This window comes from Oryzias latipes, chromosome 5 (genome assembly GCF_002234675.1).
Source record: "Oryzias latipes chromosome 5, ASM223467v1".
Lineage (NCBI taxonomy): Eukaryota > Metazoa > Chordata > Actinopteri > Beloniformes > Adrianichthyidae > Oryzias > Oryzias latipes.
The window spans coordinates 6,658,039-6,685,752 of NC_019863.2; the positions used below are offsets into that span (position 1 = coordinate 6,658,039).

The 27,714-nt window shown below is 41.3% G+C and overlaps 1 protein-coding gene across 1 annotated transcript; it reads right to left on the bottom strand.

The window, feature by feature from the left end:
* Positions 1 to 5,129: 5,129 nt before the first annotated feature.
* LOC101163732 (microphthalmia-associated transcription factor-like) lies at positions 5,130 to 26,437 on the bottom strand. Its single transcript, NM_001282288.1, has 9 exons — positions 26,405 to 26,437; positions 25,404 to 25,616; positions 25,194 to 25,289; positions 24,968 to 25,076; positions 23,720 to 23,803; positions 23,431 to 23,487; positions 23,210 to 23,285; positions 10,516 to 10,663; positions 5,130 to 5,534 (listed from the first exon to the last, which is right to left on the bottom strand). The coding sequence occupies exons 1-9, from the start codon at positions 26,435 to 26,437 to the stop codon at positions 5,130 to 5,132; spliced, it is 1,221 nt and encodes a 406-aa protein (NP_001269217.1).
* Positions 26,438 to 27,714: the final 1,277 nt, after the last annotated feature.

Consider the following 27,714-nt stretch of genomic DNA (forward strand, 5'->3'; position numbering starts at 1 on the left):
CACAGTTCTAGACCATTCAAAGGACACAACAAGCCTTAAGAAGCATAAGAGCATTAAATCAAGAAATCTCAACATCCCTATAAAAGACACCGAACTGTGTGACGTGTGGAGGGAACTACACCCATCAGAGAAAGATTACACTCACTACTCAGCAGCTCATAAAGTACATTCAAGAATAGATTTTTTTTTAGTGAATAAAATAGACAGATACAGAGTCCTGAACTGTAATATAGGAACAGCGGATATATCTGACCACAATTTCATATACCTAACTATGCATCTGGATAACCAACAAAGAACAACATTGTGGAAAATGAATGTTGGCATCCTTAATAATGAAAACGTAGTGCAAGAGATTAAAACGGAAATTAAGGAGTGTATATTGATCAATAAGGATGACCAAATAGAACCAACAATAATTTGGGATACAGTAAAAGCTGTTATGAGGGGGAACATTATATCAAGGATGTCCCATTTAAATAAAAAAAAACGGTTAACACAAACTAAATTAGAACAGACACTCAGGAGCCTCGAGAAGCAACAACATTGGGACAAAAGTGAAGAGCTGGCAAAAAATATTAAAGAGATAAAAAACAAATTATCAGACTTAACAGTAGGAGAAATTGAAAAGAAATTAAGGTTCACAAAGCAAACCTTTTATGAATCAGGCCCCAAGGCAACCAAAATACTAGCAAAACGCTTAAGATCAATGAAGATGAAAAATCAAATTCACAAAATCAGAGACCCATACACCAATATCATACATTATGAACCAGACAAAATTCAAAAAACGTTTCTTGACTATTACAAAACCCTGTATAGCCAATCTAAACCAGTAGATGAAGAAGAAATCACCGACTTCCTGGCCAACTTAGATCTACCGTCTATTGGAACCATTCAAAATAAAACTTTAACCTCACCTATTACCAGAGAAGAACTCGACAAAGCTATAGGGAGACTGAAAAGTAATAAAAGCCCCGGAGGCGATGGTTATCCAAATGAATGGTACAAAATATTCAAAGAGGAACTCGCTCCTATATTATTAGAATCCTTCAATTGGACACTGAAAAATGCCAAAACCCCCCCATCATGGAAAGAAGCAATCATCTCTGTTCTACCAAAAGAAGGGAAAAATAAGGAGTACTGTGAGAGCTATCGCCCAATATCTATCTTAAATGTTGATTATAAAATATTTACATCAATAATTAGTAAAAGACTTGAACAATTCCTCCCTGATCTGATTGACGAGGACCAGACTGGTTTCATAAAGGGAAGACAGACACAAGACAATATTCGACGCACTATCCATGTAATAAACGAGGTCAATAAACTCAACATCCCAGCAGCTTTAATAAGCCTAGATGCTGAGAAGGCCTTCGACAGGGTCTGCTGGGACTTCCTCTTTGCAGTTCTGAGGAGAATGGGCTTTAACAATACATGTATCATGTATTTACAAGCTCTATACCATAAGCCAGTGGGTAGAATTAAAATCAATGGAAATTTAACAGATAGCTTTGAACTGTTTAGAGGAACGAGACAGGGATGCTGTTTGAGCCCATCCCTTTTTGCTTTATTTATTGAGCCTTTGGCTCAGTATATGAGACAGAGTGAAGATCTAAAAGGGGTGACAATAGCAAAGCAAGAACAAAAGATAGGACTTTTTGCAGATGACATTATTGTATATTTACAGAATCCAGATACCGCATTGCCAAAACTATTGGACATCTTAAAAGATTACGGACGTAAATCAGGATATAAATTAAATATCTCCAAGACTCAAATACTAACCATAAACTACAAACCAGCTGAACCACTCAGACAAAAATTTAAACTGCAATGGGACTCTGAAAATATAAAATACTTAGGAGTCTACTTGACAACAAAACTGAACACATTGAAAGACATTAATTACAGTAGAATCAGCGATACAATAAGAAGGGACTTAACAAAATGGACCACCTTAACCATGGATCTCAGCTCAAGAATAGAGGTTGTAAAAATGAATGTGCTGCCCAGACTGCTGTATTTATTTCTCGCATTACCGGTACATATCCCAGATGAACAATTTGTTAAATGGAACAAACAATTAATTAGATTTATTTGGAATGGGAAAAAACCTAGGGTAAGGCTGAAAACACTTCAGTTAGAAAAAGCAAAGGGGGGACTAGCGTTACCAAGTCTCCAAGAATATTATCTGGCAGCCCAGTTAAGAAGCATAATATATTGGTGTTCAGCAGATTACCATTCTAAATGGAAACAAATTGAGCTTGACTATGGTTCTTGCCCGCCCCAGGCAAGACTGGGGGAAAAAATACAAGTAGTAACTACAGAACAGAACCCCATAGTGGAGTTTGTAATCAAAACCTGGTGGGAGGTGGTTAATAAATATAAATTGGGTAACAACCACAAAATACTTATATGGCCTTCACACTCTACTGGATTCAAAGCCGGACAGCTAGACAATACATTTAAGAAATGGAGAGTTAGAGGATTGACTGCAATATGTACATTAACAGAGGGGAACATTTTTAAAACATTTGAAAAGCTCAAAGAAGAGTTCGAACTGGAAAACACAGACTTATTTAGGTACTTTCAACTAAGAAACTTTTACAGTGAAGAGGTAAAACGCTCAATTACACAGGAAGGCAGTGATGTGATAGAAATGGTGTCAGGAGCTTATAAGAAACTGCCTTCAAAGATGGTTTCCAAAATGTATAAATGTCTGTTGAAATGTAATGGTTTTGATTCATTGTACTTAAAACAGAAGTGGGAGTTAGAATTGCAGATCAACTTATCAGAGGATGACTGGTATTCAATTTGTCAGCTACAACACAATTCAACAAGTTCCAGACAATGGAGAGAATTCGGGTGGAAAAATATAACAAGGTTCTTTATCAGCCCTCACCTAAAAAGCAAACAGCTGAGGACCCCACAACAATGCTGGAGGCTCTGTGGAGGCGTGAACGCCAATCACTCACACATCTTCTGGTCATGCAGTAAAGTTGTTCCCTTCTGGCAAAGCATCATTAAAGCTTTGCAGGAAATACTAGGGTATGGAATACCCACTGACCCACGGATACTATTCCTAGGACTGTTCCCAACAGGAGTGATTCAAACAGGGGACGAGTACCTTTTGAAAGTCATGATCATGGCCTGCAAAAAAGCCATAACAAGAAATTGGCTTAAAAGTGAACCACCAAGACTGGATCAATGGACAGGCATTATGGAAGAGATCTGTTCTATGGAAAAAATGACATTTCACTTACGCTTGAAAGCTGATAAATTTCAACTCCACTGGAGGAAATGGAGGCAATATGCACCCCGCTCAGATCTTCAAACTCAAAACTAACTTTTGTTTTACCCCACCTGTTCGACTTTGCTTGTTTACTTTATTTTTTTATTTTTTTTTTATTCTATTATATTTCTTTATTTGATTATGTTCTCCTATTTTGATTTGATTGTAATCTAAAAGTGCAAAACGAAAAATAAAAAGTTATAAAAAATAAAAAAAAAAAACGTCAAAAAAAAAAAAAAAAAAATCAATTCTCCAAAATGCTTTTTCATTTTCTATATTAACAGTGCTCATAAAGCAAAAATGCAAAGTGGGGAATGTCAAATACTAATTTCTTTATAGTTTTAATTAATTGACAGAATGAGCGGAGTTGAAGAAGAAAAAGAAAAAGAAAAAGCGGTTTGGCGGATTGGTTTTTCATTTTTATTTGGGGTCAACGAACGCGCTTTATTGTGAAATTGAAAAAGCTTATAGACTTTTATTTTGAATAATAAGACACATATGCGTCCATAGAAAAAATATGAAAGTAATATCATTAAAAATGTCTCAAAATTAGACTTTCAATCAAAATGGGAAGTAATAAAAGAAGAATGATTGATTACTGCTAAATAATCATTGATTTTTTGGGGGCATTTTTTGTAGGGTCTCGTAGTTTTTAGAGGACTTTTAGGGCTGTAAAACTCTACCTGGCAACACTGACCGGATTCTGTTCACCACATCTGTCTTGACACGTCAGGTGACTTTAAGCAGCTGCTTAGACCACTAAGTTAGTAGCTCAATGCATGAAAGCAAACAAAAACCAAACAATAAAAGATATTTGGAAAGTTTCTTCGGTGAGAAAAGAGTCAGTCAGGACACTGAAGAAGAGCCGTTGACTTTTAAGAAACACAAAGCTGCTGTTTACAGACAAAACCAGGACTTTTCCTCCAAATACGGATTTATTGAGACAATTGTTTCCACATACCAGAAGCTGCTCTGCCTGATATGCAGTGACTTACTTTCAAATGTTTCACATACACAGATAATAAAGTTGCAGATGCGGTGGACTCGTGTTTATAATTATATTTAAAAAATACCAGTTTTATGACGGTTGTGTCATTTTATTTTGCTTTATTTATCCATCATTAAAAGTTGAATGTGGCTGAAGTTAGCATTCGGTTTTCCACTTTGTTGTTAAAGGGAAAATTTTCATCACAAAGTTCAATAAGTTTAAATCAGCCACAAACATTTTACAGAGAAGGAAGACTATGTACAATTCAATAAAGTTCTCCTGGGGGTTTACCAGAGCCCTCCGGGTTCCTCCTACACTTTATTAACATGTTCTGTGGGCTAATTAATTACTCTAAATTGTCCCAAAGTGTGTCTGTGAGTGTGTAATTGTGTGTGATTATGTGTCCTGCAACAGAATAGCTACCTGTCCAGGTTGAACATTACCTTCGTCCAACAGTAGCCAGGTCAGGCTCTGGTGACCCCAAAAAGGATAGAGTGGGTTAAGAAAATGGATGGATGGATTTATATAAGAACAACATAATAAACAAGGACAAAGAGAGAATTACAAGTATTTTGATTAAAGGGACCACTAATTTTAACATTAACTTGAAACTTTCGCAATAATGCAACTTAAATAATAATGGTGATAGGTTTCATTATTAAGGGGTAATTTATGTATTCAGCAAATAAACAATGTTCCTGACACAAAAACTTTGTTAGCAATTTTGTGTAAATCATTTTCTGGAGGGTAAAATATGTTAGTAAAATCTGAGGATAATACAAGGGTTAAATTACATGAAATCCAGGGCCTGTTTATGGAAGTGTCAGTGACATTTATTGCATTTAGTTAACAGCCATTCTCTTTTTCCTCCATGCTTGCATTGGAGCTACAGTGGTTACTGCTGTTGTTAGAAACATCTGGTGGTATTGAAGACAACAAAGGTTTACTTGGTGAAAGTGGCCCAAAACTTTTGTCCCTTACCATCTCCTTCATTTTACAGATTCTGGAGATTCCATAAGAGCTAGAATCCCCAGGTTCTGCAGGAATGGTGTCAAAAGTAATGATGCCATTGTTTAAGTCCATTGTTGTTGAAGGAGACATGTCAGGAGCCGAGCAGTGCTGGTATATCTCTGGTGGGCATTCGCCAAGAATAGGCTCCTGTTTAATGGCTCGTGCCAAAAGCTCTGATGTGCAGATAGATGGGGCGGCTGCCACTGTCAAACCATGAGCCCGTGCCTGGATCTCAAGTTCCTAGAAATAACAGAGAAAGGAAATCAAAAACATATGATGTTTAAAAATGTCATTTTTTTAATAAAGTTATCTTGTCTGAGCAACAGGTCTCAGAGAGATATGCAAAATTACGCACACAAAAAAATCGGTGAATCAGTGAGAGCGCAGATATAGTAAGGGACAATCGTAGAATGTAGAGGATGAAGCAGATCTGCAAGAGCTTGATGAGGGGCTTAGTTTTTGTTACTCTCAGGACAAGCCTTCACATACTCCCTCACAAAAAGGGAGGATAGCACCTGGCAGTAGCTCAAAAGCGCAGTTGTAAGATCTGTGAGGAGGAATTAAGGGGGCTCTAGATTTACTAAACACTTTCCTTAAATCACTGTAAACTCAAGAAACTTGTCAGGGAAATACTATTGGGTTTCCGCCTTAAATTAGTTAGGCAGAGCAGCAAGCAGACATCAACTTGAACAACTTGCACTCCAACTGTCTTCCAATTTATGTTGAGACTGGCAACACAAAGCCAAAACAGGCCAAATGTTACAGGGGTAGAGCAAGATTGTATGACATTGACTTTGATTGGTTGTAAACAGACTGTATTATACTGCGACACAGTCATCCATAGCCAGTACCTAGACGGGGATTTTAAGCTTCTTAATACCATAATTTCCGGATTTTAACCGCTACTTTTGTCACACGCTTTCAACCCTGCGACTTATTCAAGGATACGGTTTATTTATACATTTTTTTAATGCATTTTTTCTAACAGCCACCAGGGGTGCTCGAGCAGAAAAAGTAAGAGTATATGTTGAGGAAGACGGAAGTTTAATGTAAATTCCCGCTTTGTGAATAAATAGCACGAACAGACCCTCATCATGGAAAATGCAAGAAGAAATGCATATGAAGCAGCTTTCAAGTTAAAAGCGATCGAGCTGGCGGATAAAGAAGGAAACAGAGCTGCTGCACGTGTACTTGGCATATATGAATCAATGGTGAGACGCTAGAAACAGCAGCGGGAAGGACTGGAGCAATGTTAAAAGAGGAAAAAAGCTTCCAGAGCTACTAAAAGCAGGTGGTCCGAACTGGAAAACATTCTTGAAGATTGGGTGAACACACAGAGAGCAGATGGCCGAGGTGTTTCCACTGTGCAGATCAGACTGAAAGCAAAAACAATCGCCACCGAAAAGAAAATTCAGGATTTAAAAGGAGGACCGTCGTGGTGTCTTAGATTTATGAAACGTAAAGGCCTGTCCATCAGGACACGGACAACTCTGTGTCAGCAAGTCCCTCGCGACTACAAGGAAAAAGTCACAAATTTCCACAGATTCCTTCAAACAAAGATAGCAGAGAATCCCATCGGACCCGATGACATCATAAATATGAATGAGGTACGTTTGACCTGCCCCTCACCAGGACCGTCAACAAGAAAGTGAAATGAAAGTGAAGCATCTGTCACACTGAAAACAACCGGCCACGAGAGGATGCATTTCATCTGTGTTATGGGCTGCACTGCATCTGGACTTAAACTGCCGCCAATGGTAATTTTAAGAGGATTACTATGCCAAAAGAAAACCTCCCGAAAGACATTGTTGTGAAATGGTAGAGAGCCTAATGAAAGAATGTTTGACCGAGTGTTATGGCAAGGGAGGATTTTTTCATAGAAAAAAAGCATTACTCGTTTTGGACAGCATGAGGGCCAATAATAAAGATGTGATTCCTGGGGGCACAACTAAGTATTTGCAGCCACTTGACATTAGTGTGAATTGTGCATTTAAATTGGCCCTACAAGTTGAATGGGAGGCTTGGATGACCAGCGGCGAGAAATCATTTACCAAAACTGGCCGCATGCGAATAGCAACTTTTGCACAAGTCTGCCAGTGGATCCTGACACCGTGGAGCAGTGTGAAAAAATCCACCATCGCCAACGGGTTTCGAAAAGCCGGTCTGCTGCGTGACGAAGAACGCAAGCTCAGGAGTGAGTTGGCCTCAGGATGAGAGTGACACTGACAGCGACAACGAAAGAGAGACAGAGAGAGTGTGTGGCGAAGAATATCTGACGCTATTCCAATCCGACACTGAGAAGGAAGACTTCCATGGTTTCAGTGCACAGGAGGAAGATGAAGACGGCTCTCAGTGACTTTTACCGGTACGTTTTTTCTCAGACCCGTCTTTGAAAGTGGTCTCGGTTCTATTCCAATCGGACTGAGCTTCAGTGCAATCTGAGATTCCTTTGTCTGAATAAAATCCGTCCTCAAAGTGAAACAATTGAACCAAAATGGCCGCCGTAGCCGGTCATCACGTGATGTTAACACAGTAGGAAAGAAGCAACAAATGAGCCGCTGACAAATGTAAAGCAACGATTATCATTTTATCCCAAAAAAAGGGTCCATCTGTTTACTTGATAGAACGTTTATTTTAACACAGCTGAAAACACTTCTTACATGCTTTTCTGTCTCCCATTACTCAGCAAGCGCTGCTGTGATGTCATCCTAAAAGCTACCTTGTAGTTTCCTTAACAGAATTCTATGAAAAATTATACCATAACACCACAATGATGAGACACAGCAATTCATGGAAATGTGGTTGGATGAATGCAGGCTCATTAAAACTACTTTTAAAGGGATACACATTGCTTCTCACTATACTTACCACTGATACTACAAATTTCACAATGCTTTTCTAGTATTTTGGCACGCAGTCAAAACCGTCAAGTGCTCCTGTTTTCTGTTGGCAGTCATTGACAACTACATCGGACAAATTAATTTCACCCTCCACAAAAATAGCCAAACGAAAGATGGACAACAGGAGCTTTTAAGACAGGAGGGAGGAAGAATATAAAGGTTCACGAATATAAAGGACAGACCTGTTTGTCTTGTGTGCGGAGCTTATGTGACTGTAATGAAATAATATAACATAAGAAGACACTATGAAACAAAAAATGATGAAAAGTACAAGGACCTGGGTGTAAAGCAGAAGTTGCAGAAGTGGGAGGAGATGAAATCCTGGTTTGATGGCAGACTTTGTTCATGAAAGCAAAATCAAAAAATGAAGCTGCTGTAAAATGCCAGCTTTATTGTTGCAGCAGAAATAGCTTAATCAGCCCAACACTTTGATGAGGGAGAGTTTGTCAAAAAGTGCATGGTCAAAGTTTGCGTCATCGTGTGCCCAGATAAAAGGCAAGAATTTTTAAATGTGAGCCTTTGCAGAAACACTCTGCCTGGGCGTGTGTGTGAGTTTCCACTAATCTACATGGACAACTAATAGAAAAAGGGAAAAGATTTTATTCCATGCTCCCTTTCTGTGGATGAGAGCAGCGACACGTTTGATACACCCCGGCTGTCAATCTTCATCCGTGGAGTAGACTCGAGCCTGTGCGTCACAGAGGAACTTTTAGGATTAAAACCAATATGGACTACACCACAGGAAAAGAGATCTTTGAAGAGGTATCCAAATGTATAACTGAAATGAGCCTGCCCTGGGAAAAACTTGTGGGACTGGCGACAGATGGTGTGTCAAAAGAGTGGATTGGTTGGCAGGATTCAGGAAAAGATATTGGAGTAAGATGCAGGTGAACTGACAGTTTATCACTGTATCATACATCAGGAAGCGCTCTGTGGCAAAGATCTGCAAATGGAACATTTTATGAGCTCTATAAAACTAGTAGTCAACTTCATAAGAGCCAAGTGTTTGGATCATCGGCAGTTCAAGTCTTTTCTGGAGGAGTTGGATTCAGAATTCAGAGATGTGCCCTATCACACAGGTGAGATGGCTAAGCAGAGGAAAGGTACTGAACAGATGTTTTGAGCAACGTGAGGAAATCTGTCAGTTTATGGAAAACAAAGGGAAGGACACAACACAGCTGAGAGATAAAAAGTTTTTGTATGAGCTTGCATTTCTGTCTGATCGATCTGAGTATCAATAGTATCGATATCAAGGGGAAGTAGTGATACTAGCATAATGAGATCTATACTTTCGATACTTTTGTTGCAGTTTTTCTTTAATACATACAGTAACTTTAGAGCTTGAATTTACTTAAGGAGTTCATGCGAGTTCTGTGCCTTTCTTTCGGCAGTGTTGCTAAATTTGGCGAAAAACAGCCAAATTTAAGTAATTTGAGATATGAGTGGAAAACTGCCCAATCTGGCAACACTATCCGTCTGTGTAATAAGACTATTTTCCCCTAGACCCTGAAGTTTGCAGAGTAGATGGATGACTTTTCCAGTGTTTTTTGGTCATGCAGTGGGTCTTGACTGTCATTTGCACATTGCATGTACCTTTTATTAGTTTAATCTACCCAACTGGAAAAGAGCCTGGAGGGATTCTCCTAGTAGACTTATAGTTGTATCAGCAAGGGATCAAGATGCTTACATAGACAACACGGTTAAATAAGGTGATTGGGTTCAGATCAGGAAACTCCTCTGAAACCAATTAGATGTTAGATTGACACGAGACAGAATATTTGTGAGTGTCCACTAAAGTGGATCAAAGCTAAGTCCGTTCAATAACACCTCTAAAGGCCAAATATAAAACTTGAACTGGTCCAGATGAGACTGTTCTGCGTTAGTATGAGCTCTTTCTGGCAGATGAAACTGCCCTCTGTTCATTTAACAGATCCAGTCCAAAACTTAGGAAGGGTCTGTATCCATCCAGCCCAGAAGATTTTGGACAAGTGGAATATTGGAGTTCACATTTTGCCTCCATCTTCAGTGTCCATCAGTCTCAAGACAAATAAATAACACAAAAAGAAGATGATTACCTAGAAATTTGTATTCTTGTAAAACAAGAAAAAATACCTATAACAAAAAACGGGTCTAATTATAATTAGACAACATTTAAATAAAGTAATCATCTTGCTATAACTGCAGTGCTTTTTTGCTGAAATAATTAGACAGAGCTTTTGAAATTATGTTTTCCAATGCACAAAGACTAGAAGAAAATTTATGGCATTAAGGAAGGCAAGTATCCTTTGAACTTTTCCCACTTTCACCACATAGTGATCCACCTGTATTCGAAGCATAAGATGACTGTTTGCATGCTCCAGCTTCTTATGCCTGCACTCCAGCTCCTTAGTTCTCTGTTGCTCCTGTTGCAGTTTTCTGATATAGTCTACTGAAGCTTTGAGAATCGTGCCCTTGTTCCAGCGCATATCTCTGGGGGTATACAGAAGACAAAAGTACACAGTTTCAGTTAGATGACCAGCTGACTCGAACAATACAATATTGCTCACGGTTAATCTGAAAGAGTACATCATGCAAAGATATACATAGGTAAGACATGTTGAAATTTAATTATTGACTAAGTATTAAAATAGGAACAAAGGATTCAAAGTACTGCAAATAAAAAGACAGCTAAGATCATTTTAGATTTTTAATCTCTCTGCATCACTACATTCATTTCATGTTTTAGGATATTTGTAATAAATTTCCCAAATCATACATTAAAAAAACTATTAAGAAAAACTATATTTTTAAGTTAATGTAGCTAGAAATCCCACTACAAGGTTTAGTTTGTTAAGAAAGAATGTCTTAAGTTTATGACTTAGCTTATCTATCAAACTTTCAGATAAAACTATTTAGAGATAATTATGGCCAGCATCAGCAGTCACTGACTGCAAGGACCATATTGTTTTCGCAGTTGAAAAAATTTCTGCAGCTTTGAGCGAAAATTTGACCCCCGCCACATACTCGAAAAGTCACCAAAAAAATCACACCTAGGATAACTTAAAAATGAAGACGAGGACATCACGGACATCCCGTAAAAAAAACACGTTTTTAGCTAACGTCTCGAAACTCCTTGGACATCAATGGCAAGCTACTGTGGAAAAAATTTTGTAATTACATGTTGTAGAATTTGAACAGCGTCCGAGTGGCAAGCTAGCAAATGTGGCGCACATTTATATATCTTCTGTTTTTCAATAACATTTTTTGAAAATTAAATGCATGCATCCATGGCTGAAACTGAACATATTGAAAAACACTGCATATGGACACATAAGGAATGTGGGCGTGGTTAGCAAAAAAACGTCCGTTGCTAACGACATCCAAAGGTTTACTTTTTCTGATTAATGGTTGCTATGAAGATAAAATCAACAGAAAAGCCGCCATTTTGAAAAAAGTGGATTTTCTATCAATTTACGACATGTAGCTCTTACCAATGTAGCAATGTGTTTTTCTGAGTGATTTGATGATGCTGATCGCTAAGCTAGCACTTTTAGCAAATTTAGTATAACTAGCATAGCTAGCATAATTAGCACTTTAAGTGATTTGTTTTCGAGTGAGTTTATGATGCTGATCGCAATGCTAGCACTTATAGCCACATTAGCATAACTAGCATAGTTAGCTAAATTAGCATCTTGAACAATGTGTTTCTCTGAGTGAATTGATGATGCTGATCGCGATGCTAGCACTTTTAGCCACATTAGCATAACTAACATAGTTAGCATAACTTGCATCTTAAGCAACATGCTTTCCTTAGACTAGCCTTAATCAAAGGTGGCCAGTGAGGGCGGCCGTGCTGCATAGAGGTGGGCAGCGATAGCGGAGGTGCTGCGTAGAGGCGGGCAGGCGGGCGGGGGGTTGAGGTGCGGCTGTGGGCGCCCGCTTGTGGCTTTAATTATTTTTATTATTAAATGATTTAATACTTTTTTTTTTTTTATCATTGTAATCTGCTTACAATTTTGAATAAGGAATTTAATCAGTCCCACCCAAACAAGTTTTGCTTACAAGGTCAATTCTTCTGTTATTTCAAATGTTAAATCCTGTATTAAACTTGACCTGCTGTCTTTTTTTCTTTATAATAGCATCTTATATATGGACAGAACCAGGCCTTGATGCGTAAAGCATCTCACTGCACTCCATAAGCACCTGGCAGCACAAATGAACCCGCTGCTAAGCGATGGGACTCACCCTGAATGGCTAACGGAAGGGTGAACGATCCTGATCAAGATGGATCCCTAAAAAGATGCAGTACCATCGAACTGCCGGCCAATACCCTGTCTCTCCACAACATGGAAGCTCATAAAAGGCATCATTGCATCCAAGATAAATAGGCACATGGATCAATACATGAACAACGCACAGAAGGGCATTAGTAGAGATTCCAGAGGAGCCAAACACTACTTCTGGTAGAAAGAACAGTTTCTATAGACTGTAGGTCACAACACACCACCCTGTGCACAGCCTGGATTGATTATAAGAAAGCCTACGACTCAATTCCACACACGTGGATCACTGAATGCTTGGAGGTGTACAACAAAAACAGGACTGTAAGAGCCTTCATAGGAACTTCGATGAAGCTGTGAAAAACCACCCTTGAAGCCAATGACAAGCCACTTGCACAATTTTACATCAAGGCGATGCTCTGTCCTCACTGCTGTTCTGCATGGGTCTAAACCCCCTTAGCCAAATAACCATCAACACTGGCAATGGATGATGATTACAAATGGGACCACCATCAGTAACCCTATCAAGCTACTTTATACACTGAGATCTACATTACTTACACTGGGGTATCCTTCTGGCTCTAGAAATGCTGGCAGATGGTGACAATAGCTGCATTTACATGGACAAAAGTAATCGGAAAGAACTGATCGGAAGAAAAATGCGTCATGTAAACACGCCGTTCGGAATACTCTGCCCAGATCGGACTCGTTCAGATCAAAATTTCTTTCCAATCGAGATAGGTGGGTTATGCTGATTGTTTATCCGATCGTGTTGCATGTAAACAGTTCATTCCGATTGTGTGTCACTACTGCTCTGGTTCACGTCACGCATAGAAGGTGCTGTACTTGCACCTGCTGTTGGCTGGAGTTCAGCCAACAGCAGGTGCAGGAGCTCGCAGCGGAGAACCAGGCCCTCAGAGAGACCGTGAAGATCTTGGGCAATGACACCGCCCGTCTCTCTGAGGAAAACCGATCCATCAAGGAAACCCTCCTGGATCTTCAGGCGAGGAGCATGAGGGACAATCTAGTGTTCGCAGGGATTCCAGAAGAGGCAGGGGAAGTCCCGGAGAACATTGTTAAGTCCTTTATAGAGGTCCACCTGAAACTCCCCAAGGAAGAAGTCCAGAAGATCTCCTTCCACAGGGTTCACCGGCTCGGAGGAAAGAGGCCGGACAATCAGCGTCCCCGTCCTATTGTTGCTAAATTTGAACATTATAAACAAAAGATGCAGGTAAAAAGCAGAGGGCGCGAGCTGAAAGACACACAATACAGCATGAATGATCAGTTTCCAGGCGAGATCCTCCGCCGTCGGAAAATCCTCTTCCCGCTGAGGAGGAAGCACCTGTCTGCTGGAGCACGCGCGGTGGTTGCTGTTGATAAACTTTTTGTGAATGGCAAGCTGTTCCGGGACCCAGAGGTAACACCCTGGCTGTGCTGAAGGCTTTCAGAGGCGCACTGACATCTGCGCTGCCCAGAAGAAACCCGCAAACTTATTTAACTAGGAAATAATCGGATCATCAATAATCCACACCTCTCAGGAAAAGTGTTTTTTCTTTCTCTCACATTCATGTTTCTGTTGTTGTTTCGTTGTTTTTGTTTTTTGTTCTTTCTCTTTCCCTCTCTCTTTTCTCTTGTCCCCCCCCCTTCCCATGTCCTCATATGTGAATCAGGTAAAGTCAACGCAACCACGGTGAGTATTTATTTATGCACGGAACGGGCGCGCGCGCATACTAGCGCGCATAAGAGCATGCACACGCGATCCCGCACACACACGTTGATAAACTGCAAAAACCTCACTTAGGCTCACACAGGACGCACATAACATGCAGCTCATAGCCAAGACACGTTCACCCACAACGCATAGCGCTTGTCAGTGTAGCAGGTACGCACAGCGGGCACGCGCACACGGACGGGCACACGCACTATTTAGCCTTGCACTCTCCCGGTTAGAACAGCTATGAACAGTCTTAACATCGTTAGCTGGAATGTGCGTGGACTTGGTTCTGGGCCAAAGAGATTGAAAGTGTTAAATCACCTGAATGATCTTAAAGCAGATATAGCTCTGCTGCAGGAGACCCATTTATCTTTATCAGCTGGTCATCTCCTGTGCTGTTCCCAGTATCCAGTTATGTATTCTGCCAGTTTCAACTCCAAACAAAGAGGGGTTGCAGTTTTGATTAATAAAAATGTTACATTTACTCATAAGGATACAGTTACTGACCCAGAAGGCAGATTTGTAATCATTAATATATCCATTCAGAATAAAGACTTTTGCATCGCCAGCATCTATGGTCCTAATGTTGACGACTCTTCCTTCTTTCACAGATTCTTCACCTCACTCTCAGTTCACTCTGACTCCACAATCATTATAGGAGGAGACGTCAACCTTGTTTTGGACCCTGAACTTGACAGACTCAGCACAGCAGCAAACCAGCGTACATGGCAGTCTGCAAGTATTCTAAAGCAGTACATGAATGATCTGGGTCTCTGCGACGCTTGGCGCTCATGTCATCCAAGCACTAAGGGGTTCACCTTTTTTTCTCCAGTTCACCATTCACAATCTCGTTTAGATTATTTATTAGTCAGTAACTCCCTTTTGAAAGAAATTAAAAGTTCCAACATTCATCCAATTATTATCAGTGACCATGCACCAGTTTCTGTTACTATTTCAAGGGAAGTACCCACACCCTCGGGTTCAACCTGGAGGTTTAATACGTCTCTGTTAAAAGACCAGGAATTTATTGAATTCTTTAAAAAAGAGTGGGCAACCTTCTTAGAATTCAACGATACTTCTGAAATATCACCAAGTATTCTTTGGGAAGCAGCAAAAGCAGTCATGAGGGGGAAAATCATCTCTTATTCAACGCATAAAAAACGCAAGGAGAAAGCAGATTTATTAGAATTAGGAAATAAAATAAAAACTCTGGAGACTGCTTATGCTGCTTCTGCACAGGAACACATACTGGGGGACCTGAAAAATTTAAAGCTGCAGTTAAATGACATCATCAATAAACAAACACAATTCCAGATACAAAGGCTTCGATTGGAAAGATATGAAAACTCAAATAAATCTGGCAAATTTCTAGCTAATCAGCTTAAAATTAATAAAGAAAAATCAACAATCACTTCGATTATGGACCAAACAGGGAATGTCACCCATGACCCGGTAAAAATTAATAATGCGTTTAAAGACTTTTATCAAAACTTATACACTCCACAGATCAATCCATCAGAACAAAGCATCAACTCATTTCTCAACAATATAAACCTGCCCAAGTTAAACGAAGATCAAATCACAAATTTAGACTCTCCGCTCTCGTTGTCTGAGCTTCATGAAGCTCTGTTACTTATGCCTAATGGTAAAGCACCAGGGCCTGACGGCTTTCCTGCAGAGTTTTATAAGGAATTCTGGGAACAACTGGCACCAACGTTTTATAAAACGGTAAAATTTATCAATGAAAGCCAATCTCTACCACCTAACATGAACTCTGCCAACATTATCCTTCTTCTAAAACCAGACAAAGACCCCACGAGTCCTTCAAGCTATCGCCCCATTTCTTTAATTAATGCAGATGTAAAAATTATCTGCAAAGCACTAGCACAGAGAATAGAAAAAGTCACTCCTCACATAATTGACTTTGATCAAACTGGATTCATCAAAGGCAGACACTCGGATGACAATGTCCGCAGATTCGTTAACATAATAGACTTTGCCACCATCAAAAACCAGGAAATGACTATACTATCACTGGATGCTGAAAAAGCCTTTGATAGAGTAAATTGGAAGTTCCTCATTGCTGCCCTCCATAAGTTTGGGTTTGGAGAATCATTCATCAATTGGATCAAAATATTATATCACAACCCCAATGCATCAGTTAGAACTAATAAACAGACTTCCAACAGGTTTTTTCTTGGAAGAGGAACTAGACAGGGTTGCCCACTCTCCCCCTCGCTTTTTGCAATATTTATCGAGCCTCTAGCTGCAGCAATAAGACAGAATGAGAGTATTAAAGGAATTAAAACCAAACACAGCCATCATAAAATTAGTCTCTATGCAGATGACATATTACTGTTTTTAAGTAATATACATTCTGTAAATGAAACGGCAACAATCATTAATGAATTCTCTTCTATATCAGACTATTCCATTAATTGGAATAAATCTGTTTTATTACCACTGAACAGTAATGCGGAGCAAGGACTCACAATACCAGTTAAATCAGGCAATATAAAATATCTAGGTATTTATTTTTCCCCCAAAATATCAGAACTGGTGCTGCTAAACTACACCCCATTACTGAAAAACATACAGGACGACCTAACACGCTGGACCAACCTGCCTTTGTCCCTTATGGGCAAGGTAGCCACGGTTAAAATGAAAATCTTACCCAAAGTTAATTATCTCTTCTCAATGATTCCCACACAACCGCCATTAAAATGGTTCAAAACATTAGACTCATCCATATCAAGCTTTCTATGGAACAATAAACCTGCAAGAATTAGTCTAAAAACTTTAAAATCTGCAAAAAGCTGTGGAGGATTAGAATTACCTAACTTCCACAATTACTTTCTTGCAAATAGATTACAATACATCTTAAAATGGTTAAAAAATAATCCAGAAACCAACTCATGGTTAGACTTGGAACAGGCGTTATGTGGAAAGATCAACCTGTCAGATCTTCCATTTATTAGTCAAATAGTTAAAAAACAGGATTGTTTCAAAAGTATTAATATAAATGCCACTTTAACAGCCTGGTGGGAATTTCTCAAAATATCAAAATCATCAATTCAACCGTGCAAAATGACACCCATCTGGAACAACCCAGACATCCTCATAAACAAAAAAATTATCCACTTCCCAGCTTGGCAAGCAGGGGGCATAAAACAACTAGAGCACATAATTATTGATAGAAGATTCATAACTCCCCAGGAACTTCAAGACAAACATGGAATATATAACTTCTTGGAATATCAGCAACTTAAATCAATTATTACTAAAAAGTTTAAATACAGAGACAACGATTTAAAGCTACCAGATGTAGTTACCACTCTGATCAATTTCTCAATGAATAAAACTCTCTCCAAAATATACAAACTTTTATGTAATTTAGATAACAATATTTCACTTCCGACAACAAAATGGGATGCGGATTTGAGCATCAGCACAGATGAAAGTTTTTGGTCAGAACTTTGTCTAAACACCTTTAAAATGACAAAAAATCCAAATCTGCAGCTAATCCATTTCAAAACTCTTCACAGAATTTACTACACTGGACAGAGGATGTTCAAGATGGGTCTCAGTAACTCAGACATTTGTCAGCACTGTGACAGTAATCTACCCGACAATTACATGCATGCACTATGGTTCTGCACGCCTGTCCAGGCTCTCTGGCAGCAGGTATGTGCCGATCTATCAGTCTGGCTTAAGGTTTCAATCACAGCTTCACCGTCACTTTGTGTGCTTGGTGACATGAGTGCCATCGATGTAGAAGGAGGATTAGGCTCTATCATTTTCATAACTCTTTGCATTGCTAAAAAAACTATTTTAATAAATTGGAAAAGCAAAAAAAATATTAATATAAGTCAACACAGAAATCTGCTGCTTGATCATATCAGCTTGGAAAAAATGTCAGCCCAAAGTTCAAGTAACTTTGAAAGAATTCGGTCTCTCTGGTCTCCCATAGCTAACTCCGTGACTTAGGGGGTGGGGGGGGCATGGTCGTCGCTGCTCCTTGCCCTTCTGCCGTGGGCCGGGGTGGGGGTCGGGGCCTCCGGTGCCTGGCCGGGGGTGGTGGGGGCTCCGTTGGTCGGGGGGTCGGGTCCGGCGCCTGGGTGGGGCGGCCTGGGGCGCTGCGTGGTCCTCTGGGCTTGGGTGTGGGGGTGCGTGGTGGGGGGGGTGGGGTGGTGGTCTGGCTTGGCTTGGGGGGGTGGTCCCTTTGCCTGTGCTGGGGGGGTTGGCGGGGGGCGCTGCTCGGGGGGGGGGGCCCAGCGGCGCTGGATGGGCTTCCCGTCTACACCTGGGGCTGGGATCGGCCCTTCCCTGGCTCTGGGGCGGGACGGGACAACCCTCTTGGGGCCCCCGGTCGCTCTGGGTGTCATCCGCTTCGGCTGCGGGGTCTGGGGGTGGGGTGGGGTGGGGGTCTTGTCGGCCCTGTCCTGTGGGGGGGCATTCTGGGGGAGGGGGGGGGCCACTATTGGTACGGGGCAGGGGGGGCTGACGGGTCGGGGTCTCCGCTGAGGCCATCGGCGGTTTCCCCGGCCGGTTGGCTGCCTCGGTCCCGTCGAGGCCTGACCAGAGCTCTTCTAGGGCCGGCGTTTGGGGGTGGGGCCTGGGCTTGCTCCGGGGGGGGCCGGCGCTTTCTGGCTCCCCTCTCTCTGTGTGGGGGTGGTGGTGCTGGGCCTGGGGTGTCTGCGCCTCCGGGGGTGGGGCCCCGGGGCTGGGTGGGCCTGGCCCCCTTGCTGGGGGGGGGGGCGGGGGACGGCTGTTTGACCACCGGGGGACAGTCTATCATCTGTCCCCAACTTACCCCCTTCCTCATATAACCTCATAATAGGGTGAGGGGGTGGGGGGCTTAGCCTGCGATGAGCCTTGGGGGGGGGGTTTACTAGGCAGTGACCCCCCTCCTGTGGTTGCCGTATGGAGTGGGCCCCCCCTCTTTCGGTTTTATTTGCACCTTAGACATGTAGGGCCCTTGGTAGGGGGGGTGCTTGGACATCACTGCCAACAAGCAGCGGATGTCCTCCTAGCACCCTACCCGCCAATTTTAACCGCACCTTAGACATTTAGGGCCCCTTGGTGGGGAGGGTGAGGGGACGTCACTGTGAGTAATCAGGAGACGTCCCCTTAGTGCCCTACCCGCCAATTTTAACCGCACCCCCCTTAGTACACACACCCCTCCCCCCTCAATATATACATCCCAACATAAACACACACACATGCACACACACACTCTCTCAAACACACATACACGCACACACATTTTGCAAGGAAGGTGGGACCTAGGACCATCTGTCCCCTGCCTCTTCCCTGGTGGGGGGTACGGGCCCCTTTGCAACGGCGGCTGTGTCCCCGGGGTGCTGGCTTCCTGGGCCCGGCGGTGCTCTCTCCGCGCGGTGGGGGGGTTCACATTACATCTGAGCCGGGGGTGTTCGTGTCCCTGGGGGGTGGGTTCTGGTCCTTGCTCCTGAGTGCTGGGCCCCGCCAAATCTCCAACTGTGGCCGAGCCTGGTCGGGCCATATTTACAACACCCCTTGTGGGCCCTCTTTTTTCCCCGGGGTTCCCCCCTCCTGGGCGGGCGGCGGGCCCCTGCCTCGCTCCTCCCTGGACCAACCGTTGGCCGGGCGGATGGCTGCCTGGAGTGCGGAGTGGGTCTCCCTTGGGGGGTCCTGGCCCGTACCTGGGGTTGGGGCGGGGGGATGCCCGGAACTCCTGGGTGGTGGTGGGGTGCTCGTCTGGGGCTGTGGGCGTCCTTCTCCGGTGGGGCCCTGCGTTGGGTTCTCCCGGCGCGGCGGGGGGGCTGCTCTCCTGGTTGGGCTGGGGCGGCGCCCTCTTTCCCTCCGTGCCTCCCTGCTCTCTGGCTCTGGGGGCCTTGCGGCGGCCCTGCTGGCCCTGGCCTGGGTGGCGGGCTTGGTCGCCCGGGCGGCGGTTGTTCCCTGCCGGTTCCCGTGTGGTGTTGGGGGGAATCCGGCTGCCGCTGCTGGTGCGGTGGGGGTCTTGGGGTGGGGATGGCTGGGCACTCTCCCTCCTTCTTTTCACGTTCCACCATCCATTTTAGAAGAACATAAACACTCACCTGAGCACAGGTGTCAGCTCAACAGACTGAATGACTGAAATATTTCACACTAGTTGGTTTTAAGGCATAAGTATGCGTGTGAACACTATCTGTTTTGTGTACATGTCGACAGGTGGACATTTTTGCAACTAACAGGTGTGTTTATAACATTTGAGTGTGTGTGTGGACAGGCTCCGCCCTTTTTTTTGTTTTGTTTTTTTTTTACATTTGAACCTTACCATAATGATTAACAACCAGTAAACTTGTTGCTTTATGCTGCTTCATGGTCTTATCCCCCTTCCCCTCCTATTATCACCCCCTACCCCCCCTCTCTCTAACGTCCCTCTTTCTTCTTCCCCTCTTTCCTTTTCCGTCCGGTCCAACACCAAAGATTTTCAGACATGTTTGAAATTAATAAAGTTTGGCCTCAATTACAAAAGGGGTTTATTCAGACATACCTTTGGTTTGTCTGAAGATTAATAACCCCTCTTGTTAAAGTAAAATATGTCCAACCCAAGAGGCCCTCAGCTCTCATCTGTCTGCCTAGCTGTTGGACAGGACAAGTTAAAAAAAAAAAAAAAAAAAAAAAAAATAGAAGGTGCTGTACTTCAGAGAAAGCTTTGGAGCGTATACAGGACCGACCTGCTGCTCCACGCGAGTGAACCGTGTCTGTGAGCAGAGCAACCGGATTTATGGCTTTGTGTTTGTGGACAGGGCGGTGGTGCTTTGTTACGTGTGCGCTCCGGGGGGAGGGGCGTCCGTCCCGCCACTCTGGGTTAGTGGCTGCCGGACACAGGAGAACTGTGTGTCCGAGCAGAGCTCGGGCTGCCAGCTCAAACACCGCCCCAAAGCCGGTGTGTGAGCTTTTCAAAGCACAAATGCCGCTCAGTCCTTAGAAACCATTCAAACAATCACGTGGATTTGTGTTTCCATTTGTGTCCTGACAAAATAAAGGTTGATATCATTCCCAGATATTTACGTTCAGCCAAGATGCAGATTGCGGCATTTCCCGCATTGATTTTGTGTTCATCAAACAAGGCTAATGTTGTTAGCTCCAATCCTGGCTTCTTCAAGTTCCGTTCTTCCACAAAAAAAGCTCTGACCACACGGATTAAAAATAAAATGATGAGCGAACAGGCGCTTCATAATATTCATAACATTGATAAAAGCACATTTAGAAGATCGTCTCATATATTACTGAGCTGCTGTATAAGTGTATATGGCAGCTCACTTTGTTTACAGCGGGACTCATTTCCTCTTCCGGTATTTTGTCCGGTGAACGTTTGTTCTAATCAGAAAAAGTTTTTCTGGGCCCATGTACACGGTTGAATTTTAATCCGACCACTGATCCGATCAAGATTATTTTGCGCATGTAACCGCGGCTACTGAGAGGCAAGTAAGTCCAAAAAGAAAGATGTCTCACTCCCAGAAGGAACAATAGCAGACATCGAGGACCGTTACAAGTACCTTGGACTTCCACAGGAAAATGGCAACCTGAAAAAGGCAACAAGGAAGGCTGCCAAATACCTCCATTGAGTAAAGTAAGTCCTGAGAAGCTAGCTCAATGGCAAGAACAAGACCCGGCAAATAAACAGCTACGCACTGCCAGTTATCAGATACCCTGCAGGAATAATAAGATGGCCAAAGGAAGAGATACAGACCATGGATGTTAAGACTCCATCCCAAATCCAGCATCCTGAGACTGTATGCTAGCCGCAAGGAAGGAGGCCGAGGACTAGTGACCGTGGAAGCCACTATCCAGGATGAAACATCCAAGCTGCATGAATACATCAAGCTCAAGGGCCAATTGACAGTGTGCTCAGTGAATGTCTCAGGCAATGGAGAGCAGAGGATGCAGTGCTGGAGGACAGATCATCATGGGAGGACAAACCCTTGCATGGGATGTTCCACTTGACCGTAACTGAAGTGGCTGATATCAAGAAGTCCTACCAATGGCTAGAAAGGGCTGGCCTACAGGACAGCACTGAAGCACTCATCCTGGCAGCTCAGGAACAAGCCCTGAGCACCAGACCCATGGAGGCTCAGATCTACCACACCAGACAAGACCCAAGGTGTAGGCTGTGCAAAGAGGCACCTGAAACGATCCAACACATAACTGCGGGGCATAACATGCTGGTAGGGAAAGCATACATGAAGCGCCACAACCAAGTGGCTCGAATAATATACAGGAACATGTGTGCAGAATATGGACTGGAAACCCCAAAGTCAAAGATATTTAATTGGTGGATATAGAACAAAGGAAAGCCGTTGTGGTGGATGTGGCAGTACCAAGCGATGGAAGCATTAAAAAGAAGTACCATGAGAAACTGGAGAAATACCAGGGACTCAGAGAAGAACTGGAGAAAGCATAGAAGGGGAAGATAACAGTGGTTCCCATGGTAATTGGAGCACTCGGAGCAGTAACCCCGAAGCTGGAGGAGTGGCTACAGAGGACCCGGGATTGGAGGAGAGACCACCAGGGTGAGAAAGGAATTTTAAAAATCTATTTCAATGTGATTTTTAAAAAATTAACAATTACTATTTTGTTAGGTTTAAATGTCATTCAGTTTGTTTCATGATTTTATACATTTTGTCTGCTTTAAGCATGGTGCAAGTTAACTATGATAAGCAACATTCTCAAACATGATTTTACTGCCTGTGAAATGACAAAAAAAATCTCTAAATTGATTTAGCTAGCTTACTGGCAAAACAAGTAATACATTTTAGTGAATTGAAAAATATGTGCCATCTAAAAGGTTTGTGCTGCCAGATGCTTATGGAGTGCAGTGAGATTCTTTACGCAGAAGTATCATGACTGAATTTGTCAGCAGTTTAGTCTACCTTTAGAACTTAAGCAATGTATAAAATACTTATAACTATGATTGCAGATGATTTGCCCATCTTGATTGAGAATATTCCAATGTGTAGTATTGCCATTATGCTCATAAGACTGCTGATTATGTAGAGTAATTAAAAAACTTACGGATCATTGGATTTTGGTATTAAGGTTCCTAGTTCCTTAATGCGGTCATTAATGTTGAACCTTCGCCTTCGTTCAACTAAAAGTTCAGAAGAAAATAAAAGAGAGGTCATAGTAAACACAACATTTGACTACATGATGAAAAACACTATATTTAAATTAAAAACATTATCATTTGTTGAAACATACGGCATACAGTTAATTGACAATTTTGATGAACTCACTCAAGTTGTGGTTGTCTTTCTTTTGTCTCTCTTTGGCAAGAGCTCTAACCTCAGTCTCTAAGGAGGAAAGAGTATCAAATGACTAGTAAACACACAGGCAAATCTAAAATTAGTGATACATTAATCCCTTGAGGTTTTGATACATCTGGCTAACAACCATTGTGATGTGATGGTTGATGTAACAGCTTGTGCAATATTAGCAGGTTTTTATTGTGTGCAATTCAGTCATACACAAAATACTAACAAGCAGTAACTGATGACCAAATAAAAAACATTTTCTTTAGCTTACCTACTGGAAACTCCTCTGGCCTTTGATAGCTTTCATACTGGCCACAGGATTCAGGCTTGTTCAACACTTGCTTCATGCCAGGAGCTAGAGTAATTATTCAGTAAATAATTGACTTTATATTATCTCATGCATTTCCAAATTGCACACAATGTGAGTTTTTCCTCACACAAATGACATTTTTTATAAACATCTAAAAGGCAGGTACTCTGTCATTTACAGATTCATCACCATCCAAAACTGTGAACACATTTTTCATTTAAAATATGTGGGTAACTGGTAGAGTTTGATTAAAAACTTTGCAGTAAAAATATAAACTAATTTCCTTCAATGTCAAATGGTTTGAGGTCAAATAATAAACTGTTTTTTCAGTAGATCCAACAATGTATCGCGACATTTCATTTGTCGATATTTGCATCAATTTAAATGCTGTCAGGACGATATCTATTTATTTATTGGGGTCCTTCAGCGTCTGACCCTTATTTTCTTTTTACTTAAACCTCCGACTGCTAGTACAGCACAATGAGCCTCTTTGAGAAGCTCAACACCGCACCAAAACAACTACAAGATCTCAGCGAGAACCAGCTTGTTATGTTGTTATGAGACATGCACTACTAGTTTCTACTTGGGATGGGTACCAAAACTCTGTGCCATGCCATTTTTTGCTGCCAGTTTAATATAGAAATGCGGATTGCAGTGATTTGTAGCAGGCTCAGATAATAATGTGAAGCAGTGCAGCGGCTAATGCACGGATTTCCTCAATCATACTTTTAGAACCATATTAGTTAAGGCTGATTCATTCTATTTTGTCTTATACTGAAAAATATTAGTTGTAAAAATCTGACAATGTTGACTGTTCCCTTTAAGAACAAATGTATTTTAAGTTACCAAAATAAAAGCACTGTGAATTTGCTTTGGTAAAAGTGCCTAACATTGTGATCATTAAATAAATAAATTTTACCATTTTATATACAATGAAAGGCGTATTAACATTCAGGTCAAATCTTTTCTGAGTCATACCCTTAAAAAAAAAAAAAGTGTTCCGGTACACAATCGTGATATGTATTGCATTGTGGAACGCGTGTCGGGATGCGTACTGTATCACCAGACTCTTGTGTATACACACCCTAGTAGAATGTATAACACAAAATCTACTCAAATCTACTTGAATGCTCTCACAAAACCATCAACAAAACAAGGTAAGACCAACAATATAAACCAATTTATGTTACAGGAGTTGGAACAGTTTACCTGTTAATTCTCTTTTAATGCCAGATGCACAGGAGCTGCTGGTAGGCAGGTTGGACAGCGTTAGTCCTTGATTGTTGTACACATCTATTAAACTACTGGACACTGGGAGCTATCGTGTTTCAGGCAAAACGTATATTTCAAGTTTTGTAGAAAAAGTAAAACCACAAGAGAAAAGGTGTTAGATGATGATGTTTACCCCTTTAGGGTCAGATGTTGGATAAGTTACCTGGTTGTTGATTTGAAGTCCTGATTCCATTAGTCCAAGAACGTCGTCATTGTAACTTGACTCCAAGCTAATAATATCATCAATGACATCATTCATCTGCATAAACAAAATAATATTATGTTAAATAGACCAATACTCTTATAACCCCAAAAATAATATAAAAGGTTAATTCTATAAAAAAAATTCAAATAAGGATTTTAACTGATGCACCTCTTTCTCACAATTAGAACTGAGGGTGAGCAAAGCCATTGGGCTGTTGGGCATGCTGCCCTCGGATCCTGGTGGTAAGCTATGCTCTGAAGGCTGGATGGCACATTGGCCCCCAGCTTTACCTACCAAAGTAGTTGACAGATACTGCCTCACTTGCTGTCTATGAGCCTGCTGGAAGTGGTGCTTGTTTTCATTTTCTAAATTAGATTGTACCTGCAAATACAAAGGAAACACATTTAGTCTTTCTTTTCCATGGGCTTTAAAATGAAAGATAAAAAGCCTTATCCATTTGCTGTAAACATTGGCTACAATAGAAGGCAGAAGCGACAATATTTTATTTTTTTCTTGTGAGGATATCCAACTTTACAATAATACAAAATGATTGCCAACTGCTTTCGCTGATCATATTCCTTTACATTACATCTTTATTGTGTTTGTGTGTGTGCGGGTGGGTGGGTGTGTGTGCCTGTGGGGGTGTGGAGGAAAAGTGAGGTATGAGTCTTACCCGCTGATGTTGTTTTAAATCATTTAAACAGAACTGGCCAACAGTCAAAAACACCTATATTAACAACTTCACATAGAACTCATTCATACTTTACAGAAAAAAGAGGATGCTATATTGGAAATTGCATTAAGAGCCAGCTAATTCTGGGTTTCAGCTGAATATGTTTAGTCGGTTATAAGTATCAGTTAACAAAAATATTAATTAAAAGGGATAAAAGCTTAAAAGTGTAACTTAAAATCTGGTCTTCAACTGTGGAGAGAGTTGATGACCTACTTGTTTTGTTTCTGTCTCTGCCCTACTTACTAAAAAAGATCAGAATCGGGTGTGGTCAGACAATCAGAATCTGGAAGCTACTTTTCTTGTTGAGATTTAAACATAGGCCGAAAAATATTGTTGTCATTCCCATTCCAAAGAGCTAAGTGTTAATATGCACATATGTATATATGATCATAAAACATTAATAATATATAATAGAAGAAAAGGAAAAACATCTCACCTGGTAATTGCTGTATTCCAACATCTCCAACATTCTGAACTGCTAAATATCGGATGTGTTTTGTTCATGTAATCCCTTTGAATGGGTTTCAAAGTTAAGAGCAAGCTTCTGCAAACCTCAGAGAAGGCTAAAGCACTGCTTCATTTATCCACAGCATAAGCCTCGTTAGTTATGCACCTTACAAAACTGAGAAAGACATCAGGCTTCCCCTTGCTGTAGTGCTCCAAATCAAACTATGACTTTAGGTCTTTATGGAGCCCCTTTGACGTCAAAACCTCTACATTACAAAGGAGTCTTTCTACTGCTTTTCCAACAGTCCGCAAACAGAAGTTTGCTTTAGGCCAACCAACATTTAATCTTTAGTTATGCTCATCTAGTATAAAACATCGTTTGTTCAAAACAACAGACACACAATTGTCAACATTGTTTTAGCCTAAACTAGCTATATGTAGGTTCAATTAAAAACTTTGTCTACAAGCCTTGCTTTTTTTTCTTCTTCAGGGTAAATACGTTTAACCATTGTTATGGGGACACATTCAGAAGGTAAATATATATGAATGCACAAACACACGCATTTCTGGTTAAAAAAAAGACTTTGTTAGAAACGTTTTATCAAAATGTATTGCTTTTCCTGTAGTTATTGTAACCTATTTGAAAATGTAATGATTAGAGGACCTAGACACAGCCAGAAACTGAAATAAGATCCTGGAAGAGGGCAGTTGACTTTTTAACATGACTGTGTATATGTTAATTTTCTTTAAATGTTAGCGTATATTAAACAATAATAAAAACAATGACAACCCAAACAGCAATAAAGAAATCCTCCAGATCAAGTATTGAACCTTGCGTTTGGTCTGTATTCAGACTGCCATCAGCTGCCTTTCCTGATTCGAACCAAAACTTGTAAACAAAACAACGTGAATGAAAATCTCTTTACTCATTGCTTAGGAATTACGAGGGCGGAGCAAAGCAACTAGAGACAGAAATTATAGAAGTCCTGCACTTTGCAATCCTTCTCGGAATAGTTCACTAATCCCAACACTTTTTACTTTTGAACAGTGGAGGCATGCTACAAGGCGGTTAATGAGTAGATGTTGGGTATGAAGGTACGCAGATGAGTGTTTATGACAAATAAATTGTTGGGAAAAAAGTGAGAAGCAATGTACTGTATATCTGTGAAAAGTTTTTTTTAATTAGTCCGAATTCATCCAAACACATTTCAAGGAGTTGCTGTGTCTCACGGTTGTGGTGCTATGGCAATAATTTAGAAGAATTCTGTTAAAGAACTACAAGGTAGCGTTTAGGAAGAC

Bases quoted from the DNA above. Each gene is read 5' to 3' on its own strand.
- LOC101163732 (NM_001282288.1), bottom strand. From the start codon at position 26,437: ATGTTGGAGATGTTGGAATACAGCAATTACCAG. The intron at 10,664-23,209 runs GTAAGTTTTTTA...GTATACCCCCAG, and splicing joins ATACCAAAATCCAATGATCC to AGATATGCGCTGGAACAAGG. The intron at 5,535-10,515 runs GTGGATCACTAT...TGTTATTTCTAG, and splicing joins ATCTTATGCTTCGAATACAG to GAACTTGAGATCCAGGCACG.